Source organism: Mytilus edulis, chromosome 7 (genome assembly GCF_963676685.1).
Source record: "Mytilus edulis chromosome 7, xbMytEdul2.2, whole genome shotgun sequence".
NCBI classification, from domain to species: domain Eukaryota; kingdom Metazoa; phylum Mollusca; class Bivalvia; order Mytilida; family Mytilidae; genus Mytilus; species Mytilus edulis.
The window spans coordinates 43,327,221-43,348,168 of record NC_092350.1 but is presented as its reverse complement, the minus strand read 5'-3'; the positions used below and the strand labels follow the sequence as shown (position 1 = coordinate 43,348,168).

At 33.3% G+C, this 20,948-nt stretch overlaps 1 protein-coding gene across 3 annotated transcripts in view; it reads right to left on the bottom strand.

Moving 5' to 3' along the window:
• Positions 1-344: 344 nt before the first annotated feature.
• LOC139481538 (putative ammonium transporter 1) overlaps positions 345-20,948 on the bottom strand; it is a 36,343-nt gene continuing 15,739 nt past the window's right edge. For all 3 annotated transcript variants that reach the window (XM_071264943.1, XM_071264945.1, XM_071264944.1), the window contains 10 exons: positions 10,497-10,586; positions 8,644-8,880; positions 8,091-8,188; positions 5,331-5,468; positions 4,755-4,985; positions 4,252-4,390; positions 3,593-3,687; positions 2,695-2,821; positions 2,089-2,202; positions 345-1,438 (listed from right to left, as the gene is read on the bottom strand). In XM_071264943.1, the coding sequence (XP_071121044.1) occupies positions 1,242-1,438; positions 2,089-2,202; positions 2,695-2,821; positions 3,593-3,687; positions 4,252-4,390; positions 4,755-4,985; positions 5,331-5,468; positions 8,091-8,188; positions 8,644-8,880; positions 10,497-10,586 (1,466 nt within the window). In that variant the 3' untranslated portion in view covers positions 345-1,241. The remainder of the gene's footprint in view (positions 1,439-2,088; positions 2,203-2,694; positions 2,822-3,592; positions 3,688-4,251; positions 4,391-4,754; positions 4,986-5,330; positions 5,469-8,090; positions 8,189-8,643; positions 8,881-10,496; positions 10,587-20,948) is intronic.

The following is a 20,948-nucleotide window of genomic DNA, read 5'->3' as shown; positions in this document are numbered from 1 at the left end:
TAATGTTTGAGTGTCCCATGTTAGGCAATGAGCGCTTCAAAACGTGTTTAACTCTGCCACATATTTCCAGTGGTGGTCGTTATAGTTGCCTGTCTGTCATTTTTTTTTCATTTATTGTCAGTTTGTCATAAATCAGGCTGTTGTTTTCCTGTAATCACAGATTTTGTGTTCGACAGAACTAAATAAATGTCTGGTGACACTTTCGAATAAAAAAAAATAGTTTATCTTTGTTGGAAAACATCTTATTAGGTCTAATATTTATTGTGCCAATAAAAACTTCACTACATAAAAAGCGTGTCATGAATGGGTTAATAGAGATATATGAACAAACAAAAGTTAAAAAATGAGATCACTACGACTTTATTGCCATGAAATAAATAATAATATGACCTAAATTGGGATCTGGATGGGGTTTGCAGAAGAGAATAATGGACAAAAAGGGCAAAATAAAAGACACAAAAAATGAATAATAGAGAATTATAAACAAAAATAATCAAGAATAGAGAATAATGGGGTGCTAAAATATAAATAATAGGAAACAATGGGCAAAACAAATAAAGCATAGAGAACAAGAACGTGTCCCCAGTACACGGATGCCCCATCCCCACTATCATATTCTTTGTTCAGTGGACCATGAAAATGGGGGGAAATCTCTAATTTGGCATTAAAATTAGAAAGATCATATCATAGGGAACATGTGTACTAAGTTTCAAGTTGATTGGACTTCAACTTCATCAAAAACTACCTCAACCAAAAACTTTAACCTGAAGCGGGACAGACGGACGAACGGTACGACGAACGGACGGACGCACAGACCAGAAAACATAATGCGGCATAAAAATGGTATAACAAATACCGAATAAAGAAATAAAGTACCACCATCCGAACCCTCCTAAATGCTGTTGACATATAAATATGACATATTCACAAATACTATATACATATTGGACATTCAGTATAAAAATGAAGAAACATATAATACATTATCCATTTTTTAAGTCTAACTTCATAAGTACAAAATTGACCATATTTACATTTTGAAGCACTTGTACATTTATCTACATTGATATATTTAACAGCTATGCTGTATTATTGTTCTTTTGGACATTACAGTCGATTTACATTATAAAAATAAATATTGCATTTTGCTCATCATCACTAAATAGATTTAGTGGTCTATGACACGCATCTACTTTTGTTCCTTAATCATTCCATAAAGTACAATGATCTTTCATTTTTCTTTACATTTTAGTCGTATCATCAACAGTAGACGGTGTTGTTCCATTACTTATTGTTAGTATTGTTCGATGTCCATTTGGAGGAGTTCCATTTCTAATTCTTACAGCTGCAGAAGTTTCCGGTGTTTCATGAACACCTTTGTCTTGATATTCATTTTCAATTGTGAATGACTCGTTTTCATATGCCATTTTTGTGTATCCTAAAAAAAGATTTCGTAAATTAGAAATTGTTATATATAAAAATAAAAATTGAATAGAAGACTTTTTAAACACCGATTTGGTTTGACTAGATTTGAATAATTAACCTGTTTAAAATATTTTGCTTTTTTAATAAATGCAGCTTGATTTGACAAATCAGACATTCCTGTTTAAGAAAATTTGACTTTATTCTAACCCGAATAATCCAGTCGTTATATTCCGACTCACTATCGATCGCTACATTAACTCGAGAGGACACTGACCGATAGAGGGCGCTGAATCATTCGAGTTAACTTTATTCTAGTGATTTGAGTTATATATGTTAATATTTAATATTAAAAAAAGAAATTACATATTTCTAATGGTGGCCCAAATTTCGACCTTCCTTTTAGATTTAATTTTAAATTGTTTCATGTCTCAATATTCCTGAAATATTTGCCATTGGACGTAAAACAAACAACAAACAATGCAGTAATGTTTGATGCTATATAATTACGATCTTCAAATATATTTAATTTCGTACCTTTAGCTTTTTCTTTATTTGTTATTTAACCATTTACATATTTTTAACAGCTAAATATGTTAAGGTTTTTGGAATAATATTCTGTCACACAAAATTGTGAACTTTTTGCAAGAAAAACAAGCTGATTACCTTGAGTTACAACCATGGGTTGTGTTTCTAAGATTTGTATTAACTTCTCTATATGTCCATGTCCATAGGCCTCCACGGGATAGGCAGGCTCATTATGTTTAGGAATATCTAAACCTAAATAAAGGGAGAAAAAAACCATACGTGAATCATACTCCTTTAGAAACGAAAAGAGGTTGATTATGGGAGTTACTTTCACAGTGGGGGTTCCAGGGGTTCCTTGGGTTGGAACACCCCCTTTTTGACGATCAATGCTTCTGAATGGGGACATATGGTTGGAATTCCCCTTTTATCCTTGGTTGGAACCACTCTTTTAAAAAGAAAGAATGGCTGGATCCACCCCTGCTTTTAGATAAATGAAAGATTGTTTGATAAATAAAAAAAATTTGACTTGAACATTATGACATTTGCATGATTATACCATATTACGCGAGTATTAAATTTAAAAAATGCTATCTTGGTATTCATAAGACCTGTACATATCTTAAGTCTGACTATAAGATAATTGAAAATAAAAAGACCACTAAAGAAGACATCAAGTATGTGAAATCAAATGAATATTGATATTATTCACCTTAAAACAAATAAAATATTATGAAGAAATCTCACCTTTATCTTCGATTTCCCGAGATACTCTAAGCACACCGAAACATTTAAGGATACCAAATACCAGCAGGGAAAATAAAGCTGACCAGCCTATAATGGCAGCCAATCCAGCAAACTGCCATCCAAGTTTCTGTAAAATATTACAAATAATTGTTTTACTGGAATATTTTTAAATAATCTAGACGACAATGAAAACAGATACATTGATGTTTAATAGTATATTAAAATAATAACATTACTTCTTTCAACGGAAAACTGGAATACCATCGTCACAGAAGACGTAACTTATATAATCAATAAACAAAGGAAGAATATTTGTCCCTGTTTTATTTACTTCTATACTTTTACATTTGTAAATATTGCAATTTAGTATGAAATGTGGTAATTATCTTCCATTCCTTTCATCAGTTGTTTTCATTACATTTAATATGGCTATTTATTTCTTGTTCGTTTGACTGTTGATTTTGTATATATATTCAGAGTTTTCAACATTGATTATTTCTTCTACCTATATATCCACGTGCATAGTGTTTATTTTGTTTAGTTTAATAAACATACTACACATAATAAAAAAGCTAAACATCAGTATTCAATGTCATGTAATGTTTAACATTCATGCAACTGCTTTAGAAACCGGAAGAAAAGAGAAGCTCGTCTAGCTTTAAAAGTTCTTGTGTACGTACCATAGTGAGTACAGTCATATAGATAGATTATGTACTACAGTTTAACACTGAATTTCAAACATTTATTTAGTTATTTTAATTCAAATACGTGAACTTGAATTAACTCAACATATTCCCGAATTTTGCTCAATCTGAAGTTTAATCTGTTGTGTTTTGTGACTTTTTTTCCTTTCGTTGTTTTTCCTTTCTGATATTGAATAATCTGAAAATATGCTTACCAGACCCGATTTTCGGTCCCAGTTAAACAGTATACCGTCATCTTTATCCAGGAAAGCAATCAGGACAACACCGGTAATACCTCCTCCAAAATGTACTGACAAAAAATAATAGTCTATTTTAGGCAATCAATTAAACAAAACTCTTTGACGCTCTAAAAATCGTCCATTTATTCATTCTATATATTCTGGGCATCATAGTTTTTAAAAAGTTTATGTTTGTTCACGTAAGATTCAAACCTAACCAAATTAGAGGAAATGAGACCCCATAAAAATAATGTAACACTAAAATCACAGGAATCTGAAAGTTCTTTCAAAAATAAGGTATAGGGACATATCAATAATTGTCGGATAACTTTGAAAAAGATTTTATTTAGTTGCACAATTATCTTTGAGATGCCCCCTTTAACTTATCATTGTTAGAATTTCCGATTTCTGTGCTAAAGTGTATTTAAACGGTTATAAAAGAAAAAAGTTTAATCCTATACATTAATGCAGCATTGAAAATCAGATCTTAAATAAATTTCATTACAACTGTTTCATAGAAAGTAAACTATTTAAAATTCACAATCCCTTAAACATTCCTTTTTATTCGCAAGATGTTGCACTAGCCACATCATGAATAGTGAGGACTTCGCTAAATCTCTAAACTACAAATGTACCTGCAACTGCGTCTAAAGGATCGTCGATGTTAAGTTTTCTCATGACTGTGGACCATAATGTATAAGACATAGCTGCAAACAAGCCTAGAATAGCAGCACTCCAAGGATGCATCTGATTACATCCAGCACAGGCAGCAACCTAAGTAGAAAAAGAACAATAATTACGCAATTTTTACTAGATATTGTTATAATGAATTATAAACTAAATTTCGCCTCTTAAATGAACGAATTTAGAAATTCAACTTTCGTCCTAGTATATTGTGTTTCTTTGTCGGTGTCCTTGTAAATGACGTCTTGATCGATTAGTATCCTCAAAATGATTTATAGACCCACCAATATAGTCATTATGACTTCTGGACCAATCAATATCGGAAAAATCAAAAGGTTCCAACATTGAAGCAACACTTCGAACTACGCCCGCTGCACTCGTGTTCGCTGTGAATAAATTTTTGCAGAAAATAATCAGTGAATAATTTTGTTGTTGAAAAGTATGAAAATATTACCATTCCCGTTAAAGCTCCGTTGATGGTGACAAGTAAACTCCAGGTATTTCCAAATATATGTAATCTGTTAATGATGAGCGAACCGAAAGCGGCAAAGGAAGCCGATATTATTGTATTGACAACAGAAACAGCTACTGCAGCGCCATCTCCCTCAGAACTAATTGTGAGTTGTGATCCACCATTGAAAGCCAAGAATCCAAAGAATAAGATAAAACCGCCAAGAGCAGCAATCTAAAAAATGTGTAAAATAATCTGTGTAGCATGATAATCTTTTCAGTTCTACAAATCAAATAAATAAATTGTAATTTTTTTTCTCACTTTATTGCATACTGTATATACATTAAAAAGTCAATTTATATTAAGTAGTGCAATGTGAATTTGTGTATCTATGATTTTTTTTGTCCCTTTAAACAACACTATATAAACTGGTATCTAGGCAGATATTTTTTCTCATATTTAAAAAATTGAAATCTCCTTAAAGTTTTGTTTTTGTTACAATTTAATATCAGATATTGATAAAAGTTTGTTTTTTCTCTCAATATAGTTGATAATTTGTATAAGACACTGATAACCTACTGGCACGGAATGTCCTCGCAGATTTCCAATAACATTAGAACCTTTCTGGAATCTACCAATTCTCGGTCCTAAAAGTGCAGCGCCGATAAAAGCACAAACACCACCCAGAACGTGAACAACACCACTGCCTGCAAAATCCTGAATAAAAAGGTAAAAACAAGTTTAGGACATCTTTACCATGAGGGTCTGGTTGGGATCCAAAGAATAGAGAATAATGGACCGTATCTACGGAAAAATGGACCCATAACATAAAAATAGAAAAATAGGACAAGATTAGAGAATAATGGACCACATCTACGGAAAAATGGACCCAAAACATAAAAATAGAAAAAAAGGAATTGAATTGCTAATAAATGAAGATTAGAGAATAATGAATTGCTAATAAATGAAGATTTGAGAATAATGAATTGCTAGTAACTGAAGATTAGAGAATAATGAATTGCTAATAAATGAAGATTAGAGAATAATGAATTGCTAATAAATGAAGATTAGAGAATACTGAATTGCTAATAAATGAAGATTAGAGAATAATGAATTGCTAATAAATGAAGATTAGAGAATACTGAATTGCTAATAAATGAAGATTAGAGAATAATGAATTGCTAATAAATGAAGATTAGAGAATACTGAATTGCTAATAACTGAAGATTAGAGAATAATGAATTGCTAATAACTGAAGATTAGAGAATAATGAATTGCTAATAAATGAAGATTAGAGAATAATGAATTGCTAATAAATGAAGATTAGAGAATAATGAATTGCTAATAAATGAAGATTAGAGAATACTGAATTGCTAATAACTGAAGATTAGAGAATAATGAATTGCTAATAAATGAAGATTAGAGAATACTGAATTGCTAATAAATGAAGATTAGAGAATAATGAATTGCTAATAACTGAAGATTAGAGAATAATGGGGTGCTAAAGTATAAATAATTTAGACCAATCGACAATTAATATAAAGAATTGAGAAAAAAATTTATCTAAAAATTACAGAATACAGAAATGAAGGTCCCCAATTAATACCCACTTAAATAGTTACCTATTGTATAGAGAGTTTAAACGATATACTAGTAAGTAAAGAAGAATTTTACTATAAGATTACCATTTCTTTAGGCTGAACAAAGTAAATAGTAAACGAAATTGACACGGTCCTCCTTCAGACGTTTCAAAGAGTCATCACGGCGGTTATTTGTAAATTCAATCTAATGTGAATGCATTGTCTTGGTATTCACTTAATAAACCTAAAGGCTCTAAAGAGCCTGTGTCGCTCACCTTGGTCTATGTGAATATTAAACAAACTGGTAAAAGATGGATTCATGACAAAATTGTGTTTTGGTGATGGTGATGTGTTTGTAGATCTTACTTTACTAAACATTCTTGCTATTTACAATTATCTCTTTCTATAATAAACTTGGCCAAGTAGTTTCAGTGGAAAATGTTAGTGAAAATTTACAAATTTTATGAAAATTGTTAAAAATTGACTATAAAGGGCAATACCTCCTTAGGGGGTCAATTGACCATTTTGGTCATGTTGACTTATTTTTAGGTCTTACTTTGCTGAACATTACTGCTGTTTACAGTTTATCTCTATCTATAATAATATTCAAGATAATGACAAAAAACGGCAAAATTTCCTTAAAATACCAATTCAGGGGCAGCAACCTAACAACCGGTTATCCGATTCATCTGAAAATTCCAGGATAGATAAATGTTAACCTGATAAACAATTTCACCTCCTGTCAGATTTGCTCTAAATGCTTTGGTTTTTGAGTTATAAGCCAAAAACTGCATTTTACCCCTATGTTCTTTTTTTAGCCATGGAGGCCATCTTGGTTAGTTGGCTGGGTCACCGGACACATTTTTTACACTAGATACCCTAATAATGATTGTGGCCAAGTTTGGTTAAATTTGGCCCAGTAGTTTCAGAGGAGAAGATTTTTCTAAAAGATTACTACGATTTACGAAAAATGGTTAAAAATTGACTATAAAGGGCAATAACTCCTTAGGGGGTCAATTGACCATTTTGGTCAGGTCATGTTGACTTATTTGTAGGTCTTACTTTGCTGAACATTATTGCTGTGTACAGTTTATCTCTATCTATAATAATGTTCAAGATAATAACCAAAAACAGTAAAATTTCCTTAAAATTACCAATTTAGGCGCAGCAACCTAACAACGGGTTGTCCGATTCATCTGAAAATTTCAGGGCAGATAGATCTTGACCTGATAAACAATTTTACTTCTCGTCAGATTTGCTCTCAATGCTTTATTGTTTGAGTTATAAGCCAAAAACTGCATTTTACCCCTATGATCTATTTTTAGCCATGGCGGCCATCTTGGTTGGTTGGCCGGGTCACCGGACACATTTTTAAACTAAATACCCAAATGATGATTGTGGCCAAGTTTTGTTTAATTTGGCCCACCAGTTTCAGAGAAGGAGATTTTTGTAAAAGTTAACAACGACGGACGACGGACGCAAAGTGATGGGAAATGCTCACTTGAGGTGAGCTAAAAATGAAACAAAAACAAGTGTAGGTCAGTCAAACGGTTACCAAAGCACACAATTCAGACCCTTGTTATAACAAAAGATGGGCTACTACAGTTATTCTTACCCAAGAACAAGTGGCATATATGTGCTTTAAAACTGTAAAACGTAAGAATGCAGAATGAACGATTCGGGTTGACATTTTGAAGATTATTTACAACAATGTGTAGAAACTTTTCCAAAAAGTATGGGTTAGATTATTTTTGAATACCTGATAAGCAATTTGTCCAATGTCTCCTCCATAGTCGTGTCCGTCTACCAACCATCCACTACCCCAGGCCCAATGTGTTACAACTGGATAAATAAAGCCTAAAAATGCAGTAGAAAATATGAAAAGGTTTACACAATATGAAAGTCCATTTTATTTTTGTAGTTGATACAAATCATGATCAATTATAGGCAATGATTTCATTTAAATAAAATAATGTGAAAGTATCGTTTAACATTCAGTGAAGTTGCGATATTAGTTACTTTGTATCATGTTTTTGTAATGTTATTAGTACCAGTGTGGTATGTTCATTGACAATATATCTTGGATCCTTGCAACTCAATTTAACAATTGTTTTGATCAGATCATGGAAGTACTAGTACTCGATATTACTTCCATGTCAGATCCGACACATATAAAACCAATAGTATATATGTCTCTCGTTTGATCGCAATGTAACCGAAATAACGAAAATATCCGTAGATTAAAAGTAAAAAAAGTTTTTTTTTATCTGAAGTCAAACGAATTAAGGTATATATAACTTTTGACAAATTACCAGTGATAACGAAACTGTATGCAAAATAAGCTATAAATTCGCATCTCTCTGCTACAGCCCCTGAGACGATAGTAGCCGCCGTTGCAGCGAATGTGTACTGAAAGAAGAAGCTGGCATACTGATCCATCGGCATATCATATGATGCAAAATATGATGCACCAATAAATTTCTGTGCTTTCCCGCCATCGCCATAGGCAAATGCATAGCCAAAAATCCAGTAGGCAATACCAGAAACAACTGAAATAGCAAATACTCATAAAATGATATAAATACAGATTAAGTATACAAGGTAAGAAGTTGAAAAAGGGGCAAACAATTCCTTAAATGTGTGAGTGTAAGGGTCGGGTGATTGTGAGTGTGTTTCTGAAGAAAAAAATTGAACAACCAACGTACAATAATCATGTGAGAAAAAATCAGAAATGCAAACGTTGAATTCGTATTTATATTATTACATTTTTGTATGCCAAATATAAATGTGTGTGCATGCAAACAGTTGGTAAAAATGTATACCATGCGGGGACAAATATTTATCTGTAAATGATAGTGACGCAAAATTTTTAAAATAACTTCTTTTTTTCAATGGTAACATCAGCTTAAACAAATGGAGTCGGAATCTGTCAAAAACAAATTCTGAGGACATCACAGTCAGTACCTAGATGAGAAACAGCAATAAATGCATATTCCAGGATATATCAACATGATCAAGATACATAAATAATTTGTATATCAAGATAACATATTATTTTCTAATAAACTTTAGACAGTTAAATTATCTCGTGTACATACACTCCATTCCCCTTCCTTTGAAAGAACTTATCGATAATCTTTGCCTTACTTTAACGTTTTCCACATGTTAGGATTATTCTATTATTACTATTTTCTGAGTGTTTTTTTATATTAACAAATAGTAAAAAAGAAAACATATTCAGAGATTAACATAATCATTTGATGCTACATTTTACTTCGCACTCTCAAAATTATCACCAGAGATGATGTTAAGACCACTATTAATGATTGATTCTTGCTTGTTTAACGTCCAGTGGCCCCCTTTAAACCATTATTATCGGCAATTCTGATGTTGTTACTCATCATTATAATAGCGACCAAATAACAAAGGGACAAAAACACCACGTTGAACTTTTGAATGTGAAGGGTAAAAAAAACATGCATCAAAATAGTCGAAATGAGCAATATTTTAAATGAAAATATATGCCATTGCCAAGAACAAGCTTTCACAAAGATTCTATAAGATCTGTTTACGATTGATCGACGCTTATTGATAGTATTGTTGTATTTACAGAGGTGTGTTCAGTTACGCCCTAGTTTGCTCGAGAGTTTATGGTACTTTTCAAATTTTTATTTTATTACTTCTGGAAGCTATTAGGAAGATCTATTAACTAGAAATTAATGTGGCGGAATCAATTTAAACATCATTTGAAATAGAAACATTCAGACCAACATCCTGATCATTTTAATTTGCACTTTACGCATTTTGACATTTGTGTAATTTGCACTTTACGCATTTTGACATTTGTGTAATTTGCACTTTACGCATTTTGACATTTGTGTAATTTGCACTTTACGCATTTTGACATTTGTGTCATTGAATGTATCAAAAGTTTCTTCAAATTAATTGTATTTTAAGGGAAAAAACTCAAATGAAAATAACATATAAAGATGAAATAAGTAGATGTAGTATGATTGCCAATGAGACAAATATCCACCAGAGTTCAAATAAAGTGGATATAGGCAATTTATATATAGGCCACTTATATTTCATGATCATTTTAGACCTAGTGCGTGGTCTTTGTGTTGAGTTTTGTATTTACCCAAACATGGTAATAATCACTTACAAGAGTCCATAACATTCTTAATCAGAATGTTTGTTACATTTTTACTCCGTACTGCTCCAGCCTCTAGGAATGCAAATCCACATTGCATAACTGAAAAGAGAAGAATCTAAAAGTAATAGTAAAGGGAAAATAAAATCTCCTTAGAATTGCACAAAGTGATATCTTTGTTTTGAAAGTTTCGTTCAAACAAGTTGCATTAGTAACAACTGAACTGTAATGACTTCCGAATAAATTTGCTTGAATTTTCATTTTTTGAAGGCAAAATAAGAGCGGGTTTTTTTTTTTTTTTAATTTTCATCTTCTATTTTGATTATTTGTAGTTTTTTGTCACATATTTTTCAATTAATTTAAACAAAACGGGTCTTGAACGGTACATTGAGAGTACCGTGCAATATAGTAAGCGTTAAAGGTTGAGGATCTTTGTAATAACTTTCGTCAGGACATGGCTTAACACAAGGGAGCATTTCAGACTACCAAATACATCAATTTCTGTTTATCCTCTTATCAATTGTCTTACTTCAGTTTTTCTAGTTCCAGTAAACCACTTAATTAGTTTTGGCTAAGCGATAAGCAGCAACACAATCAATGCAATTTCAAATTTGAAGCATTTTAATTGGCGAAGGAAATCAGAATGCTCCAAGACGTTGGAATTCTCTGGTAAATTATATCAGATGGTATTTCATGAACTCATACATTTTTGTACTTTTACTTTTAGGTAATTCTTTCACAGTTAACAAGAAAATTAAGCAAGGCAATGAGACGTTATTATGCTCATAACTTTTAGGACATGGAGGCATACATACATGTGTATTTAGTGATGGGAGTTTCCGATCCGGTGCATGCCATTTGCGCGTCAAATTCATTACGTTTGAGCTCAGCTTTTGATGACATTTGTGCGCATTCATGCATAAACGCGCCCTTCCGACCGTACGTCCGTACGTCCGCACGTCCCAATTTCATGTCCGGTTCTGCTCATGAAACGCTCGACATTATTGACAAAATTTTACAAATTCTAACTCGCAATATGTGCTTTTGCATCGCCAATATGTTTTCTTTCAGCCGAATTATTTTTGAAGTTTTACATCGACATGACTTGTATCTGCACAATGCAGTATTTCCAAAAACATATTTAGAATTTATTGAATAATCCTTAGCGAATTCACCATAAAAATGCCATTAAGCAACCTTATTACTGTTTTTTTTTTATTTTTGACTCATTTTGGGGGTTCCCTTAGCAAAATAAATCAATGGACTTTGACATTGCTTATCGAGGGTTCCCATTTTGTATCCACAACTCATACTAAAGCCCTGATTATAATTTATTGCACTTTTCAAAACCTAAACCCGTAATGCTTTCAGGGCTCGACATTAACGTTTGTCCGATTGTCCGGGACAAGTGGACACAGGTGTCGGGCAAGTAGATTCACCATACTACTTGTCCGATGGGACAAGTGAAAAATCAAGGTCAGATAAAAATAGATCAAATTCAAGACTTATACATTCCCAAAAATATGAATGATTGTTTTATTGATCATACTAGATGAAATAATTATTCATTGATTGAACCAGAGACATATAAAACTTGTATAATATGTCTCTGATATGGAGTATTTGAACATGCTGGCAGCCAATGACCAGGGGGATATAAGTAAGGGGAAAGAAACCAATGTCAATGTATCTTCTTAGTATAAGCTTCCTTGAATTAGAAGCACCTCCATATGGAGTTTTACCTAAACTTTAAAATATTAAATTAAAGTATGTTTCATTTGATTTTGCTTTTATGCATAACAATACATTAAAAGAGGTTTTATTTGATAAGATCTATGATATAAAAATTTAAAATGAAAAAAAAAAAAAAAAATCTAAAAAGGCAGATTTTTCAGTGAAATGTGTATGTACTTCATGATAATATATCAATGTATATACAAATCAAAATAAATTGTAAAGCTTGTTTTGACATCATCAATAAATTAAAAAGGTTTACTCATATACATGTTCAAGGTGCCCAGGTGTATATACATCCTTGGTTTAACTACTAAAGAATGAATAGGTCTATAGGGGAACGTAGTGGTTTGGGAAGAAATGATGATTTAATGATTGCATGTGGCAAATGATAGTGAAATTGAGTCAGAGAACAGTCTTGCAAAAAAACTTTCATTCTGAAATAATGAAATGTATTTTGATGTGGTATTCATATAACATTACAAAATGCTCTTTTTATTAGGTACAATCAAAGCCCGAGTGTTATTATTGTATAAATCATCAATATGTTAGATTTTCAATTATGAATTCGGACAAGTGAGTTAAGAGTTCGGACAAGTTGATTTTCTTGCCACTTGTTCGAAGGGACAAGTTAGAAAAAATGTTAATGTAGAGGCCTGGCTTTCAGCGCTTATTTTAAATTCGAATAACATTATTATCTGGGTTTCCTTTAGCAAACAACAGACTTTTTAAAATGTTGGGCTTTGCTCGCAGGCAGTTTTCCGGTTTTATACTGCATTTCGGATATTAACTTGTCAATCAAGAATTGTTACTTAAAGTAAAAGGGTTTTTTTTTTTGGTTTTTTTTTACAGTTAAACATATCTGATTTTACATCGAATCAAGGATTAACACAACGTTAAGAAATCGTACAGTTCGTTTTATAACCAAATTATCAAATCAATTATATATGAGGGCCTGGACAGGTTTTTGGGAGCATGGGAGAGCGGGGGCGGGAGAAGGGAGAGCAGGGGCGGGAGAAGGGAGAGCGGGGGTGGGAGAAAGGAGAGAGGTAGCGGGAGGAAGGAGAGAGGGGACGGGAGGAGGGAGACTGGATAGTAGGGAGCATCAATGGTAAACTCCATTTATGATCATTTATAACGTATAGAACAGATCAAAACAATTAAAAAGATAAACATTCACAAGAAAAGAATATCTTATGTTTACAATATTGACAAAAACTAATACCTAATATACTCGAAAATAGCTGGGCTCCGATCGGCAACATCAATCTGAACTTGGTAAAATTTTGCGAAAACACTTGTCAACTGATTCTGTCCAACGAAAGGACAGGCAATCAACAGAGGCTGTGGCTGAGATAAGTTCACCTGCAGTTCTTCGTGCTTTATCCGATCACACCTTCGTAACTGATTATATCGTGTGTACTGTCATTCCAGAAAAGTTCAGAAAATGTGATGACAACCACACGAAACTACTTAAGGAGCCTGTTGCTGTTTGCTCTTCCAATGAACCTTCAGTTTTTTTCATAGCTGATAGGAGTGGCTGTGTGTACCAGATTGCATTACCGAGCAGAAGTTAAATTGATTGCCAAGGGACTAAGCAGTCCAGTCGACTTAACTGAAATATTTGGTGTCCTGATAGTCTGCGAAAGTGGTAAGAAAAGGATGGCCTACATGGATCACAAAAAAACATTGAAACACGAAATATCAAAGGCAAACAAAACTTCTTTATTAGAGATATTCACTCTTTTAAATATTCAGCCTTCTGAGAGGTCGACTGTTAAAAACTTAAGACAAAGATTGACGGAAGTAATGGATATTGACGGGCCAGTTAGAACAGAAAAGGAACCTGCAATTAAGGAATTAAGAGTAAACCATTCCAAGGACATGAACCCCACTGCGATTTATAAAGTCAATGAAGACATAATACTAAGTATTTGTAGCTGACATACAGACAAAATCTATTATTCAACTTTGTGTTAAAAAAGAACCTACTAGGAGAGGATTTGAACTTGTCGGCAGTGTCTTAAACTCATTTAAAATAGAAAATATGGGAGGTTGTTTTGGAATGGCCCTCCTAGATGGGAACTTGTATGCAACTGATCATGTTGCAGGCATATTGAGAATAAATCTTGACTCGGGTGTCACAACAAGTATAATTGACAACTTTACTCAAAATTATTGTCCGCATGGAATCGCAATAGTACAGAACGAAATATTTTTTTCTGATGTTCTCCATAAGAAATTGTATAGAATAAATTGTGATGATGATTTTTCTCAGATCTCCGTTGTAGTTGGTTCCGGTCAGGATGGAAATGAAGACGGGATAGGTACATTTTGCAAATTTTCCCAACCGACAGGTTTATGTAGTGAGGGCTCCACATTAGTTCTTGTTGACTCTGGGGCCAAAAACATTCGAATAGTGACATCGGTACTGCCTCTTGTAAAGTATTTGTCAAAACTTGGCCAGCTGTATAAGACTTTCTCTGTTCATGAGAGTATACTTGGAAAAAACCCTAAAAATGACATAACAACTTGTGCAAGTACATTAAATGACATTTTACATTTTCTTGAATCTATGCGAGATGGTGCGAAAGATCTGCTTAATTTGAAGGCAAACGCATTGCAAGGACCACACGGAGTTCCTGCTTCCAAGACTATTTACTCTGTTAGTATGCTCCGAGAAATGTTGCTGCTGTTGGCTGACGTCATCAACAGAGTCAATCATAATTATATTGAAAGTCTTAATGTAAATTCACTACTCACTTTAGTTAATGAGCAGCTCCATAGCATATTACGATTACGTGTCGAAACGCCTTCAGTACTAGATTGCGCTAGAGATTTTATGAGAGGTGTTTTAGAGCTTCTGAAGAGATTAAGCTGGTGCGGTTTTCATTACTTCACCAGCAAGAACAGATCAACTTACGAAGAAGTTAAAAAACATGTTTTTCCTTTTGATGAACGTTTGGTTAGGACAAAGGGTGAAATGGTTCATACTTTGCCAAAAGAAGATGTACGCCTACTGCTTGAATTTAGGGAGAAGTTTGGCAAAGGGGTTAGACAAAGGAGCGTTAGATCCGACAACACTAAATTCAATGCTGGAACACTTCCTCTGGTTTTATATAAAAACAATATACCCCCACCATGTTCACCAATTAATTTAAATCATGATGATAGGAGTGACACTTCAACAGATAATATTATCATCATTTATCATGTGGGAGAGGTCTTGGCCCTCACAATAGATGACGCATTCTGTATCGGCAAAGTTGTCGAAAGTGTTACAGATGCGTCTGAAACATGTAAACTGTTGTTATACAAAGAACGAGACCAGCCTCTTGAGTTTCAGTGTGAACTTTCCCCTTCAATTGTCCCGTGTGCTTTTATTTCCGAACGCTTAGATATTTCTGGTCAAGATATTGGTGCTGTATACATTATGGATGATGATAAGTTCAATGAACTGAACATTCATAAACACACAGAACATGTTTCTGTCGAAGAAGAATTGAATGATATTGAAAACGTCTTTGAAGCAGAGCTTGTTGTATGCGATACTACAAAGACACGGAGTGGAAGAAAAATTGGAACTCCCAAGTATCTTTGGGACTATTATTGATCCTTATTATAAAGTATATGTCTAGAATGTATAAAAGAGGGGCGAAAGATACCGAGGGGATCAGAGGGACAGTCAAACTCATAAATCGAAAAATAAAATGACAACGCCATGGCCAAAAATGTAAAAAGAAAAACAGACAAACAATAGTAGTAGTATACACATGACCTAACATAGAAAACTTAAGAATTAGCAACACGAACTCCACAAAAAAAATTGGTGTTATCAGATGCTCCAGAAGGGTAAGCAGATCCTGCTCCACATGTGGCACCCGTCGTGTTGGTCATGTTATAACATAGCCGGTAAATAGTCTAATTTGGTAGGTCAGATTCATGAAAACCAAGGTATATAACTTTACCACCCTCAAAAGTTAAGGACCACCTTCGTTTGAAATTGTTTTTTTTTCAACAGCAACAGTAGACCTTTTTTTCGAATTGGAACAACATTCTGCATATCAATGAGCTCTTTGCACCTTAAATTACGCTATCGGTACACATACATTTAAGAATGTGATAAGGTAGATAGGATATCTTCCTCCATCTCGGATTTTGAAATACAAAAAAACATCGTCTACTATGATTCTTTTTTTTCTACAATTCACTGTCAATGCATAGCACACCACCACTGGATTTTACCTTGATGTAATGTATTGTATCCCTGTTTCTTCCCCCTTTTTTAATATTTTAATATAAGGGGTGTTCCTTATAATAGGAAGCTCTTACGAAGAAAAGAAAGACGACCATTAATAGAATGTGCAATTTTTTAGAGTAGTAGGTAATGCCTGTGTTAGAACTTCCACTTTAAGTCTTAATATAGAAAATGAAAAGTTTATCATATTTATGGTTGTATTTTACAAAAAAACACAAAACTTTTGTTTGATCATTTTTTTCAAACTTTGCAACATTTCCTTATTTCAGAAAATTGGGTTTTCCATGCATAATCCATATACAAAATTTGTTTATTTTGAACACAGTGTAGCATGAAAAAAAGCCTGGTTACCCATTCTTTTTATTATCTTTTTTTAAAAAGCATAATATAAACTACATTATGGCAAGGCTCGTAAGGTAATAATGTTTGTCCTATTCAAATTTGACACATTATATCATGTGTTTCAAAACTGATTTAGGGTTAATAATAAAAAATATACTTGCCTAACAATTATTACTTTTCATGGACACAAAAAAAAAATGTTCACAAGGCGTGGCCACGCTCGCCAATTTTGATACCCAACTTTCGGACTTTCACCCTTAATATTTCATTATTGTAGTTTTATTCAGATTTACCAAACAAAAGTAAATGTTTTTATTATATTTATCATTTGTATTTAGTTCACATGCAAAATATGTATATAAATATGATGTAATGTCTTATATCTGTAAATATGTTTGTAGTTAATATGAGATTACAATGCAGTTCAATACATATTTGGTGTTATAAATGGTATCTGCACTAACACCCATGTGTGATCATGTGAATATTCATTTTATGATCCTATGTGTCGATTGTCATCCGTCCTTACAATTTGTCCATTATAAGCACTACTCAATAAGAATAAAATACGACAAGTATACTGTGGGGGTATATACTTTGTTAGTGTCTGGAAGTCCTTTGATGTTTAGTATGTGCAATCACTTCAAACATTACATCCTTGTTGTTTCTGATTCAATGACTGGTTGATGTACAAAACTATTTTATTTCGAAACTAAGTACATTTAAGAACCCTATCTGTCCATCAATAAAATTGAGAATGGATATTGGAAATGTGTCAAAGGGACAACAACCCGACTATAGAGCAGACAACAGCCGAAGACCACCAATGAGTTTTCAATGTAGCTAGAAACTCCCGCATCTGGAAGTGTGCTTCAGCTAGCCTATAAACAAATATTTATAATATTTCAGTGATAACGGATGTCATACTAAACTCCGAATCAATGTATTTCTATTAAGCCAGAATCTCCTCCTTGACAACTGGTGAATATGGATGAAATACTAAGACAAAGAAGTTTATGATGTAAAAGAGGAGATATTCGTTACTTTAATATATATATGGCATTACTAATCTTCTAAGCGAAACTCTCCCAGGCTGATTGGTTTATGGATTATAATGAAATGCTGTATGTTGGAAAAAGAAAGGGAGAGAGAAAAGGAGGGGAGAAGGGAGAAGAGGGGCGGGGAGAAGGGAGAAGAGGGACGGGAGAAAGGAGCAGAGGGGCGGGAGCAGGGAGAATCTTACCCCCCTGTCCGGCCCCTCATATATAGGCCTGTACCACTAATAAAAAACCTAAATATATATATTGCGGATGTCATATATGATAGAACTTGACCTATATACCTTTGACTTCAGTGTAAAGACAAGTTTTAATGCTAATGCACTTATTCACGTGTTTTTTTTTTTAATGTTAATGCATTTATTCACGTTTTTTTTTTTAATGTTATCTATTTTTGTTTACCCTCGAATTCGTCGTATATATAATTGCTGTTTATGAAACAGCATACAGACGAAGTTAAAACACGTGCTTGTGTACTTTCTAAAAAAAGTACTAATTAATCATATAAATTGTTAAAAAAAACAACCACTAAAGATATTTCGGGCAAATGCACTAAATATGAGATACGTTGCCGAAAATGTACTGTGCATATATAGAAGTCAATTGCTATCTCCTTTTACATGACTTCTGGTGTATATATAATAACTTACACAAAGGAAACCGTGTTCTGTTATTTTTTTTCTAATTTGCAGACTGAATCTTTTTTTAAAGTTGTAATAGGCTGTATACTGTGACTGATGCTATTTTTGATTAATTCCTGATTATGTGAGATTATGATAGAAATAAAACAGACATCTCACGGTCATAAAACTTTCGAGCATGATTTTGTACTCAGACTCGAAAATCAACCAATCAAATTGCTGGATTTCATGTTTCGAGCACGATTTTTGTGCTCCGAGCACTGAGCAAAGTTTTATGCCTGCAGGTCTTGTTATGGATGCTAGAAAGTTCAACGCTTTATAAGCTGTGGAGTCCTGTATATAATGTTTTTCAGGGAAGCTTCTTTACCCTTCTTAACATGATATGAATGAAAATCAGTCCCAGTCCATTCTCCAATATATTACATTTCAGAGATTACAGTCTTATTTTTTTGTCCGTTTAAGCTCTAAGTTACGTTCGTAAATTCTAATCCCCTGTAGCTTATAGGTCAAAAATGAAACACAAAACGTAAATATTTATTAACAAAATACCGAAATCCAAGGTAAATTGAAAAAAGGGGAAGGCCATAAAACCAGACAAAATAAAATGCTAGACTACTTGTATGACAGATGTGCCTAGTTCAGCTATATTGACAAATTGGGAGAGCAACCAAAACAAACATAATTAGTTAACGTGACAATTATTGGAATCCAGCGGCCAAAACTGTGTAAACATACTTCAGACAAAAGAGACAGATTTAGGGGGACAGGAGGCCCGGCCCCCTTATAGAGCTTCATATATGAAAAATGCATATACTTTTTACAAGTATCACGCCAACCGTTTGCTTGTCAGGACCCCACCCCCATTTTCAAAATCCTGCATCCGCATATGAGACAACACAACTGACTTATAATACAAATTTAAACAAACATACAAACAAATCTGACAAAGACGACAACAAAAACTTTTTTGTAGTTGAAAGTACATTAAACACCATAATATTTATGTACACCTTCCCGATAAAGAACAAATACAGAAACAAATACAAAATATGTTCATACTTTTGATATTACTTTTAAAACATTTACTTCAACACAAATCACACACAGTTAAATACATATATTTTCTTTTAAGTGTTATTTTAAATTAAGGACACCACCTATATAACCTATCATTTCAAGAAAAAAATGAACAAGACTTGTTTTCTACATGATTACCTATTTGAGTCGCTAACTTATATTTTCTTTTAAAGTGCTGAATTTTTATTTTTCATTTTTAAGGTTTATGTAAGGTGACACATAAGAGTTCACGACAATCGTACCATATCTTTTTATTTTTATATAGATCTATTCAGACGGTAAAGGTCATGAAATAATTTGCCTATATTTTGGTATAATTTAAGGTAGATTCCGGATCTATCATAGAACTAATTAAATACATATGACAGTATCCTTCCGGCTTTATGTAGTCATTTGCGGAATAAATTAGATAATGCCATTTATTTAGTCGTCATCTGTCGTATAATTAAAACGAACTTGCATGGTTTGCTTACTGTTTATATTTAGCTTGGGATAATGGTAAAACAAATAATGTCGAGACTGATCAGGCAAAATATTGAATTTAAGGACTGGATCGTTGGAGATCATTAAACCCATGGGTATATATTTGCTTTAAAAATGTTGAAATCATGAAAGATTTATTTTAAGAAGAATAACGGCTTATTTACCTTTTATTTGTTTCACTCCACAAATTTATATAAAAAAGCTACTGAAATTCCATAGGCGGATCCAGGGGTGGGGATGGGGGGCCCGGGCCCCCCTTTTGTGGGAAAAATTTGGTTGATAATATAGGGAATCATTGAAGCATGAGTGGAGCACCCCCCCCCCCCCCCCCCCCCCCCCCTTTTTATGTCATTCAGCCATTTATAGTTTGTTCATGTATTTAAATACTGAAAATTTGACGAGTAAAAATATATCAAAATTGGGATAGAGACACATCCAGCCATTTATAGTTTGTTCATGTACCATAATCGTACTAAAGAAAATAGTAGTTTCAGTCTTTCTTCGCCATAGGTTGATGCAGCAGTTCATCTGTCGACTATATTTTTGTTAATGCATGCGAAACATTCAAGAACGAATGGTATTAATTGCGATACATGTATGTGAAGAGGTTGTGTTTCTACAGAGAAATGCGAAGTTGACATTCGGAAGCTGAAATCATCACGTTTGTCGGATTGTAGTATATGTGTCCAGTGGCGGATCCAGAAATTTTCATAATTGCGGCCCACTGACTGACCTAAGAGGGGGCCTGCTCCAGTCACGCTTCAGTGATTCCCTATATAAGCAACCATTTTTTTTCCAAAAATCCGCCTCTGGTGTCAGTATCGAGGAAACGATCAAGATATGAAGCAAAACCTTCTAGTTCCAGTAGTAT